A 12,047-nucleotide genomic window follows, 5' to 3' on the forward strand; every position below is an offset into this window, starting at 1 on the left:
TGGTCTTGGATCTGTCCTTCTAGAGGATGTGGCTAGACTTTTGATTGAACTTGCTTAATTTTGGCATGTTTTCAAAATGGAGATATGGAGATTTTGTTTACCATATGAAAATATCAAATGTGCTCATGCAAATTTAGGTGTAGGCCAATAAAGTGGCCTTGGACGTGGCACAACTCCAAAATTTATTAGATCATTGGGGCAATGCCTCATGTACTATTATTTGAGTTCCCCATCTTCACCATTTTGTATAAGTCACCCCACCAAGTCATCTCCTCCACCACTATGGCAACACATTGGTCGGTCATCACCTATAGATGAACCAAGACTCTTCTACACCACCTTAGTGATGTGGGTGGACTCCTCCTGGTGGTCAAGATAAGTTTCATGCATGGGTCTTACCATCTCACTATAGTGGAACGTTACTTAACCTCTAATTAGATGTTCCTAATTCACAACCTCACAAGGAAGATAATGATCTCACTTATTGGGAGTAATTGGGTTTTAAGGCCTATGTAAAAATCTGGAAGAAGTTAAGAACTACCTAATTTGTTTAGGAATAGGCTTAATTCATACTTCAACTTAGAATTCACAGTAAGTGCATTTGGGCACTAGGCAAAAAGCTAGAAGAATTACTCTTATGTTTTTAGGGATATTGTCCTATTATAGATCAACGAGTACTAACAGCCATGCAAATACTACTTGTGTGGTGTTTTGGAGGTGGTTTAGAATTTCAGTTTTGTGCTTCTCATGTACAGACCAATCTGGTCTAAAGCGCATTAAAGTAGTCGTTGTCCTTATCGTCATAAAGAACTTCAATCTTCCATAATTAATCATTTATCAGAATCCATGTAAATATATTTCTACTGATTAATAGATGCCCTTCTTAGGGCCACACCCAGGGTGGGTCCCCTATGGAGCTCCGCGTGGCCCCGGACTATTAGTTTCGTCTCAGCTTGCCTCAACTTGATCCCAACTTGGCAAAAAATAAGACCAAGGTAAGGCAGGTCAGGCGCTGGGCTGGGTCGCGGGGATACCTCTTGAGGGTATCAAAAAAAATAAAAATAGATGCCCTTCTTAGGTTAAATAATACAGGAAAACAACTATACCATGAAGGAAGATTCAACTTACTGTGTATAGCTTGAAGGAAGATCCAACTTACTGTGGGGAATACTACTGGGATTCCATCATCTTTTTCCCAGTTCTGTCAGTTTCTATTTCATAATAGAACATCCTAAAATATAATCATCTTACTTTGAGTGAGACTATATTGAAAGCAATTTATATGTCATTTCCAAGAAGGTGAGGAGGGCTAGATTTCATCAACAAATTCCTGATCACCGAGTTCCAAGCTATGGACATATTACAAAGAATAAAGGTTCCTTAGCCTGGAATTAGGGTAGCTTTTATGGGCTATTTTCCCAATTGAATTTCTACAAAGAAATGTGGGATGGAATTGGTGTGGAAGCTGAACAAATAATAGGAACAATGCAATATGCTAAATTGAGTTTGTTTTTACATGATAAGCAGCGTCTGCATGCTTCTTGATCCAGCATAAAAAGTTCAACAAAATGGGTAAATTAACAAGAAAGATATCCAATAAAGAAATCTACTGTAAATTACAGATGACAATCTTATATCTATCTGATAAACCTCGCAAATATGAGTGGACATTAACTGCCTAAATCTTACCGCTTTGCGTTCAAAAAATTTGTGTATATTACATTGGCAGAAAAATACGATTCTAACAGTACATTTTTCTGTCTTAGTGCATAGACTATTTTATCATGCTGTTGAGCCGAATAAAAGGATCTGTTGGTTTTTTAAAATGTCGTTTAATTCTTTAGAGAGGACTCTGGTTGTTTCCACGCCTTCATTTATTAAGTTCATGTTGTTGGAAACTCATTAGATTTCTACCAAGAGCTATCCATTAGTATATGCTGTGTCTATGGATGTAGACCACGAGTAATGGCAGTGGACAATATAGACAAGATGTTAACTCAGCATACAGATTATTTACATAGAGTAAACATGGCCCAGCTGTACAGGTTCTGTCTATTCCTAGAGCATCAATGCTGTGGGTATATTCATAAGAACATATTACAGGAAATCGCTCACTGGCTGCCAAGTTTTATTAGGATGCAGTTCTCTTCACTTTAAAAGATTTCAGCCGGAGAACTAAAATAAATTTCAATTGTTAGTGGCCATATGACAGAGGATGTCTATTACACAAAATATCAAGGTTCAAACCTGATAAACCATACCAACCTCTAAGAGTGAAATATGGGGTATGCTCAGAGCAGTTGATGGCCCCCTGCAATTTTTTCTTAGGAAGTCATACGCCACATTGATAACAAGCTTCTTTAGAAAAGATGATCCTTTCTTTGCCTTCACATAGGAGTGTCCAAGAATAAAAGCGGTTCCAGATTCCTTGGCCTCAGAAAGCTCTTGGAGTTCATCTCTTACAGAAGGATCCATTTCAGGGCTATTTGGCAACAAAAACCTTACTTTCTTTCTTTTTGTTACCTTTGGAGAATTAATCTCTGTAATATCATGGATGCTTTGAATAATTGGGGACCTAATATTAGATATGGAAGCAGATGGCATGCACTCATCTTCTTCATGAAACTTGATATCTTCTTTTCTGGTTGTTCCAATTACAGTCATCTTTCCATCTTGACAAAAATCATTGCTTGCACGAGGACTTTTCCTTTCTGACTGAATAAACTCCCCAATGCTGAAGATAAGCTGATTTTCAAATTCATGGTCATCCATATGAGCATCACGATATCCATATCTCACAATGCATCTATATAGCCTGTACTCTTTAGGCCCCACTCGTCCAATAAGAAATCTTTCCTCAGGTAGAACATAAGGCACTGGCACTGACTTGATGCATACAAAGACAAGCACCTGATGGAATGCTGGAAGATTGGTTACAAAATGTGAAAATATTGCAGGTATTCCTGTTACCAGCTCTGTGTGTATAAGCCCGATACCTGGGACACGTACAATCCCCAAACTAGGCCCAAGACCAAGCAACCACTTCATGGAGACTTTGTTTTGCATGTCAAACTCATATTTTTTAATGGTCCCATAATGCCATGCATACATTATAGACATGAATATGAGTGCAAGAACTAAAGGTACCCAGGCCCCTTCAAGGAATTTAATAAGGGAAGCTGAAAAGTAAAGAGCCTCAATTGACCCAAAGCAAAGGATGAAGCATAGAGCCAGAAGTGCACTCTTGTGCCAGCACAAAACAATTACCAAAGACATGAGACATGTCGTCACCAGCATTACAGTGATGACAGCCAAACCTGCAAATGATAATACCAATTTTAATGAACTAGAAAGGCATCCATCAATTGAATATTAAATGTCTGGTTGATGAAGCTGTTTTCAACCAATCAATTTTGAAGAGAAGCAATTGCTTACCAGCTGCATTTCCCATTCGTTTAGTGTCTCTAAACCCAACAGTTACAGCAAGACAAAGGGTCATTAAGATCCAGTTGATTTCTGGAATGTAGATCTGTCCATAAATTTTGTTTGAAGTATGCACCACCTTCACTCTAGGAAAGCAACCTAGTGCTGTACACTGCTTAATGATCGAAAATGTTCCTGTAATGATTGCTTGGCTTCCAACCACTGATGCAAGTATCGCAATACCCAGTACAGGCCATCTTATATGCTCTGAAAAAACATTTAAGATACAAAATAAGATAAAATGTAACTGATCATAATATCTTTTATTCTTATTGCAGAAGCTTCTGGATATCTGTGGTGCAAGACATAGTCTTAATCTTTTAAGTTTAGGTGCCTGAAAAGGGAAATACAAATATTCTTCAAATAAGGAGGGTTTTGGAAATGAGCCTTTCAAAAATTTATAAAAAGAGAACTGTAAAATAGACACATGTATAACACTGTGCATGTACTAGAGATATCTCATTTAATCAAGCATAACTAAAAAGAATTATAGCCTTCATAAATTATGCTTTGCATACTGAAAAACATATGAGCTAAGGTTTCTACATTTTGAAAGGTTTGCCTTGATCTTCCATTTGTTGTTTTCCTTTACAACTTTTAAGTTTACATAGCCTTTGTTTTTATCAAATCTATTTAATAGATTTGTTTTATAGTGTTATTTAAGTGCAAAGAATTGCGGCCATAGACTCTCGTTCTAGCATTGGAAATGCTCGGAATAGGAGCTGAACTGCCCAACTAGCTTGCTGTTTCCTGGGACACATTCGGAAAATGGAACTGAGATTTTCCCAAAATGCATGCATCTCAGAAAATGCTTCCGAGATGTTCCCAACGAGTTTCCTGATTGGAAACATTTCCACATGATACAAGAAACAGAAAGGGTTGTATTTCCTACCACATAGATTTTAACAACACTTGATTTTGCAACAAGCTGTTTTGGTGATGTTAGATTTATTGGTATTTCAGCAGTATTCATTGTTTAACTGAGCAATTTAAATTTTCATAACGTCAAAGAAAAAATAATCTAAGTAAATCAAATTCTTGTGCCATGAAAAACATTTACCTGGTACAGATACGTAAAAACCAAATTGATAGTTACCACTGATGGTATGATGTCTAGAGATGTAAGCAGCTTGCCCCATGTATGCTAAAATTACCGCAGGATAAACTATAGAAGTGAAAGCAATCTGCAGATGCAGAAAATAATAAATATGTATGCCATCAATCTCAATAAATGCTCAAGAGAAAGGACATTGTATCATTATTAAAATGATTAACAACATAATGCAGTGCTGGGCATCTAGTAAACCTTGATTGATAACTGTGAAAAGTGCCCAAGATCTGCAAACATTGCTTCTGAGCCTGAAATCACAAATCAAATAGATCATATTCTTTCACAAAAGCATTCCAAATTTTCCATTGGACCACCCTGTCCTATTCTGATCACAGTTGTAACTATCGAACAAGACTACAAACTTGCCTGTTATGCACAATAGAATGCCTCCTAAGGACATCCATCCTCCTCTTTGTGTCTTCTTCAGAAATTTGTACATGTAATATGGAGAGAATGCTTGATAAACATGGGGATTCCAGTGTATGATATTGTATAGGCCAATGGCACTGATGCATATTAGCCAAGTCAGGACAATTGGTGCAAACATGAAACCCACCCGATGTGTACCATAGTGTTGCAGTGCAAATAGGCCCACCAATATAAGACATGTAATAGGAACCACCGCATCTGAAACAAGATATCTATTTAAGCATCATTAAGCAGAAATGTGCTAAACAACTTTAAGCAAGCTATGTATAGTGAAACTAAATGTTGCAAAATATCTTAAAAATATTACCAAATGAAGCTTTCCCTCATAGTAGATCATGATATCAAGATTATGGAAGTTGTTTACCCCATTCCAAGTTAAGCCTAATGCTCAAATAACAACATAACTTATACTGTATACAATCCCGATGCCGGCTGATGCCAATTCAAGCCATTTTCGGGCACACCCATTTGTGTCCTGATTATTATAAAATGTGGTAATAACGTTTACGAGAATATTTATAGAAGAAATCTGTACCAAATGTCAGAATGAATTACCGTTGAAATCATTAAGATCTGAAAGCATGTTTAAGAAGTACTTCATGGACCCTGGCAGTTGATAGATGTAGAATTTTAACAGTAAGCAAAAGCCATATTGTAGTTTAATCCAGAACTTGGACAAATTAGTGAGAACGGGCAATTTATCCAAGCTCTACCAGGAATCTTCTCTTCTGGATAGGCATTAGATAAATAAAATTTGATGCCTATTACAAGCAAGAAGAAAGTTCATTTGTCTTGTGCCTAAGGAGTACTTTCAAGTAGGTGTTAATGGCACCATTTGAATGCCTCCAAAATATCTGGAGCTCAACATGGCAACTTATGAACCCTGGCAGTTGATAGAGTGTAGAAGTTTAGCAATTAGCAAAGGCTCCATTGTAATATAATCCGGAACTCGGACAAATTATTGAGGACAGACAATTGATCTAACATCTCTGCTAGGAATCACCTCTTATGGATAGGCATCGTAGAGATAAAATTCGATTCCTATTACAAGCAAGGAGAGAGTTCATTTGTCTTAACAATAAATTGCCTAACCTAGATTTTTCTATATTGCCATGCTTATTTGCATAAAATTCATAAATGAGCTTCTGCAAGGCTAATTGTCTTTTGTATAAGTATTAATTTTTATGAACAGATTGTATACTTGTATCAGATTCCTGGCCAACAAAGCCTACATTCATTCTATCTTCTATACCTCCCTCATTGGTATTTCCTTGGTCCATATTCATATTGCCCAACGGAAATCTTCTTTGGTCCTTTACTCATCTTTCCTCTGTAAATGTTAACCCTGCGCTTAGATGGTTGGTGCTTATCCGAGGATAGTTTGCTTGGGATTTAAGTTTTAACACAATAGGTTTTATGTTGTTTCACCCTTACACTCCTCAGGGCCAATGAGGTACCCACTCATTCCAAAATATAGAAGCAAATGTCCAGACATATGCCAACTGAAATTAAAAGTTCACCAATACTTGCGAAGGACCTAAGTGTGCATGGCATAGACTTTGAAGTTATAGATTACTAAATACTCCTGTTTTTATATACCAGTCAAGCTCAAAGTCTAATTTCTTTAATAGACTTGCTATACCATCATCCCTTCGATCCTACCACAATATCAATCTTTACTTTTTCAAATTCACTCTATGACTTCCAATAACATAAATTTATTTTGCTGGACTTATATTGGATTGCTGGGAGCTTAAAATTATATACCTGTCTTGCAAGCTAAAGATTTATTCAAAATTCCCACTCTTTGATACCATCTCTATGTAATGAGAAATGATTCACAATAATGGATAACTGATAAGACAGAAACAGACCTTTGCTGGATGTTGCTTGTAGATTTAAAAGACAACCTCGTCAGGAAAGTTTATTTGCACTACTCAGAAGTTTGCTAGTCTTCCAATAAGGAATGTCAAATAGGAGCATTCAAATTGCCAGAATATTCAAATTACGGGGAAATTTTATTATCTTACTTTACTCAAATTGGATCTTTGTTGCCTACAAATGAGAGATAGAGGCAACAATCATCAGCACAAGCTGAATTTTTTATTTCTTGGTAACTGAGCAATTTTTTTGAGGTTGACAGCGACCTAGATGTGATAAAACTTAACGATGTTCAGTTCGTGAGTCAAACAAAAAATTTATTAATTAGTTTCCAATGATTAATTTCAGTATATTACAAAACTGTACATTTGTTGATCTTCTGATTCTCTGTTTGCTAGAAAGACGGAACTTACATCACAAGTATTAATACATAATCAACCCATAAAAATTCAAAACTTGAAAGAAATCATGATTAAAGCTTATATCTATTCTACCTATCACAGCAAGAAGCATGGTATAAGGACATAAGAAATACAAAAGAATTTTTTAACAGTGATTAAAATGGCATATTAAAGATTTTTGAAAGAATTCTTACATTCATGGTGTGACATTGAAAGCTCGAGGCCTGATACTGCAGAGAAAACTGTACACGAGCATGTGATCAGTTGTTTCAACAAATCCTCTTAGTTTAGCACAGAAAAATTAAAGATCTCCACAGATTCTAGCATATTGTAGGCACATAAAGTACACTAAATAGAAATCTATAGAAACAGCAAGGATGCAAAATAAAACATACCAGAAATGGCAGGAGTCAACACCCCATCACCAATAACCATGCACGTGCCAATCAGAGCAACAAGAAGCAATACCGTGTGCAAGATTTTATGCTTTTCAAGCACACCTTTCACCCTTGACCCAGCCTTTGTTTCAGGAGGATCTTCCAATTTATAGTTTGAAAGTTCCTCATCAGCAACCTGGCCATTTGGTAAAAGGCTAATTTTGGCATGCCTACATAATAAAGAATACAATGCAAAAGTTCCACCTGTATCAATGTTTTGGATTAGACAAGCCACAATAAGAAGTAATCGTGTCTCATATCAAGATGAAATAGTGAGAATCAGAATATTATCTTTGCCCAGTAATAACTGGAACATTTAGGATAATACAGAACAATAATATAACACTAACCTATATATGAGAATACACCATTAATAAAAGCTTTTGAGGGAGGTATAATAGAATAATAGTAGCAATATCAATGTGTGGGATAAACGTAAGCCCTTCAATTCATCACATGAGGAAATTCAAGAATTCCAGAAGTTACCTTCCCCATTGTCATCAGCTCTCAGCACTATAAACACATATTTGAATAGAGGTATTAAGGTTAACGTCCAGAAGACAAAGGATAATACTCCATATATCTCCTCGTTGGTCTCTGAGTGCTGAATATCCCCAGCGAACGTGTTTCTATAAACATAAAGGGGAGATATACTCAAATCTCCATAAACCACACCAAGGCTTTGATAGGCTAAGATTAAAACGGTCTTCCAAGATTCTTTCTGCACAATAAACAAAGGAAAAATTATTTTTTCGTGTTCCCTTCTTCAATAAGAAAAGACCTTAAACAACAGTTTACCTTGGACTCTGCATCTTCAAAGAAAGAACCTGAATTGTTTTCTCAAAAATACTTTCCATCTATGATGCTTTATTTCACTATAGGAACACACTGTGCACAAGCCTTTGTTTTGAACTACATATGTAAAATATTTCAAGGTAGTGGCCAGTAAATGGTGATTATTTTGTTATAAGTGAACTCTCCAGGCAAAATTCCTTGCATTTAAAATTCATTTTCCTATACATTTTCTTTAATAGTTATGAAATTCCACAATTAAAGACAGTTAACAGGAACAGAGGTTAATTATAACACCAAAATCTTAGTGATCATCGTGTAGATGGAAGAAAATATACATTTTGTTCATCAGTTGATCTGTTGCTACTTCTACCCACGTTATGTTGATTATTGACAAACCAAAAAAGTAAAAGGTCAGAGTAAGGTGAACAAGGACTACAAATGGCTCACATAAAGGTCGTGATTCAGTTCACAAAGATCTGACAGATGGTTAGACTGGTACAACTCAACTTCATTACCAATCGTTATAAAATAAAGAGAGAAAAGCAAAGAAGATAGACACTGACGAAAGGGAAATACACAATGACTCAAGAATTACGTATCAGAAAAAAAGGTAAACAAACCAGCTACTCTATTCCTTTCTACCATAGCCAAGATAATTTGAGCATCAGCTAATGTTGCATCCATGATATGAAAGAGATTAATCAAATTCGATTGACAAGTGCAATGCCTAACTCCAGCAGTTACGTACTTTTAAAGTTCTAAGCTGAAGAACAGCCACCCAAGATGAAGTGCTGTATAATTTTTTACTCAGATCCAAGTTGCAAGGGAAATAAGTGTGAGTACTTTCATTCCATCAATGAAATTTTTGGTGTTGAACAACCAAAGTCTATGCAGGCTTAAATTCTGACCAAGTTCCTATACAAAAAACTCCAGAAGATTACAAATAAGATTTAGCAAAATAGTGAAGTCCGACTTTATAAGAGACACATGAATTCTTGGCTTGCAATTTTGGGCATTCCTCTTAAATTCACATAAGAAATACTGATTGGTCACAAAGAAAGCCTCATGTAGGAACTTATTTGATTTGTATTTTGTAGTAGGTCTCCTACAGATTCACCCTGAAAAAGGTCATAAAAGGTTTGATTAGAAGCTTTATAAACAAACTTCCAGCTAAGAGCAAAACTTAAGGAAGAAAAAGTACTAATGATCTTTCACAAAAACAATCTAAGACTCTAATAGTGCTAATTTCCCTCATAGTTAGAATCATCCTTGGAAATACTGTAGTATGAGGCATCGGTCATAACTCAAATATTAAAATTATTAGTAGCCAAAAAAGAATTAAGTACTGTAATCTTCACCAGAGGAGGGTACTCAAATATCCCGTGGGATATCATATCATACTAGAAAAGAACAGACATTATCTTTCACCCTGCAGATTTTCCCAATGCCGTAATTCATCTATTAGAAGAGAATCGAAATTGAAATTAAGTGATAACCAGTAGAGAGGAGAGTCTACAGTTTGGATGGGAATGCCTGTAATTAATACCAACTAAAGGAAACTAAGATCTAGTGTAGGAGCTTCAATGTCTCCGGAGCATAGCAGAACACCAGAAGAAGATACAACCACCGCTTTGCCAAAAATTGGTATATCATCACAATCTGAGAAGAGTACATGACACCACAATCTATTGAAATGGGCACCACGGTATAATTGTGTAAACCACTATCAATATCATGACAATCTGGGAAAAGAGGACAGCAGAAAACAAAGGTCTAGAAGAGGGGAATAACAAACCTCTGCAACATGAGCAAAGCCTCTGGCCTCCAGATCCATTTGGGACAAATACAATAAAAAATATTGCCAGAACATTAACGGCAACGCCTCTCCCCTGTATGTATTTCTATCGAGTGCCTCATCACAACCAAACAGTACTGGAGCGTGAAGAATAGAATAAGGTTCGGAGCTTATGTTAACGAGCGTCACAGGATTATCATTAATGCGAGGAAAATGTTTAAAAAAGATTATAAAAAACTAAATTTGCACGGCTCTCTAAGCTCCAAACACAAGATTCTAGTGCATCAGATGCTTGCATACAGCCACTTCAATGTGCACTGGGCAACCAAAAGGGGACAAGTTGGTTTATAAGAATCCAATAAAATATGCTCAGAAAGATAATACAATGGACATGGGAAGTATGCTACAAACATGTGGAAATGACAAAAAGCATAAAGAATTTCTGGGGTCAGGTGGATGCTACCATTTAAGAATTTGTTTTAAATTACAAGGGGACATTTTGCAGGCATGGACTTTCGTAGAAGGCGGTTTGTGAACTGTAAAAATATTTTAAATAGTTCATGGTTTGGTGGCTCATATGAGACCGTCTTGCAGGATTAACATTATAAGAACTCATGTCCCCTTATGTCCGCGGAAATAACCTTAAGGTTTAAAATGGTTTTAACTGTTTACCATTTGATAATTTATGGTTTTGGGGTAAAACGCAAAATGAATTGCTATGGGTGTAGCGCCGATGGTCTGATTCACATTTCGTGGATTCTTTATCAATGTGATTCACCTGGCATATTACAGAGGGTTATACCATCCAAGATTAGATTCTTTTTTTTTCATTTTTCAGTAAAATGGACAGAATGTACCATATGACTGTAGTCAATAGGTGAAGGCCTAATCCCTGACTAGAATTGTCTGTGGATGTGACCCATTGGGTCATAGGACATGAGAGGGATAATGACAGTAAGAATAGCAAAACAGCTTTTCAATTATGGATGGGCTATAGGTGGATTTTAGTCTCTGAGAGAATCACTTATCTTGGTTGTTGTCATGTAGCTTTATCAGATCGTGGTTGGGAAGATTGTTCTTTTTAAACAAAATTGGTTATTCAAACCGGATTCTGTAATTGAATAGGGTGTTTGAACACCATATGACAGTGAAACATATGCATCCCAATAGGTTGATGGAACTGTAATCTCGTTCAGACTGAAACTGATTATGGGTGTAACACATTTCTGATTTTTTTTGGAATTAGTGTCCTCCCTCGTTTACTTATGGATGCATGGAAATGCAATTTGTTTAAAACCCCAATATGAGGATTTTTTGTGGGGGCGGAGGGGACGGGGCCAAGGAGCGGCGAGGTGTTATATGAGATTTTTGAAGATTGATGTTACCATCAGGTGCTGGGCCAAAATGATACCTTCCCCATGTATTGCCTGCATATAGTGATCATCCCTTTTTCTTTTTGGGATGTTTTTAAGTAGTGTTTGGACTGATCAAAATCAAGTATTGTACAATCAGTCGAATGTTCCGGGATATGATAACTTTATGAGTAAGTGGGGTAACTGGAATCACTGTCTGGTAGTTGGATATGTTTGTAAGGAATCTGTTAAAAAGTTGGCTGATTCTTAGCTGATCAGAAGGAACAAAGTGGGTTTTGTGGTGTGAAACAGGTGTTTGGGGTGATTACTAAATGCTTATGTGGTAGTTGGTGCATGGGTGCA

The 12,047-nt window shown here is 36.4% G+C and overlaps 1 protein-coding gene across 2 annotated transcripts; it reads right to left on the reverse strand.

The window, feature by feature from the left end:
- Positions 1-1,981: 1,981 nt before the first annotated feature.
- On the reverse strand, positions 1,982-11,495 carry LOC131036381 (potassium transporter 6). 2 transcript variants are annotated; one of them, XM_057968252.2, is made up of 10 exons: positions 10,333-11,486; positions 9,286-9,655; positions 8,229-8,463; positions 7,701-7,946; positions 7,500-7,547; positions 4,961-5,221; positions 4,790-4,842; positions 4,544-4,667; positions 3,436-3,690; positions 1,982-3,317 (listed from the first exon to the last, which is right to left on the reverse strand). In XM_057968252.2, exons 4-10 carry the CDS (start codon positions 7,738-7,740, stop codon positions 2,242-2,244), a joined length of 1,857 nt encoding a protein of 618 aa, XP_057824235.1. In that variant the 5' UTR covers positions 7,741-7,946; positions 8,229-8,463; positions 9,286-9,655; positions 10,333-11,486; the 3' UTR covers positions 1,982-2,241. The 2 variants fall into 2 exon arrangements, with proteins under 2 accessions (XP_057824235.1, XP_057824234.1); XM_057968251.2 differs by lacking the exon at positions 9,286-9,655 and having other exon boundaries at positions 10,333-11,495.
- Between the last annotated feature and the right edge of the window lie 552 nt (positions 11,496-12,047).

The sequence above is a fragment of the Cryptomeria japonica genome, chromosome 5, assembly GCF_030272615.1.
Source record: "Cryptomeria japonica chromosome 5, Sugi_1.0, whole genome shotgun sequence".
In the NCBI taxonomy this organism is placed as follows: domain Eukaryota; kingdom Viridiplantae; phylum Streptophyta; class Pinopsida; order Cupressales; family Cupressaceae; genus Cryptomeria; species Cryptomeria japonica.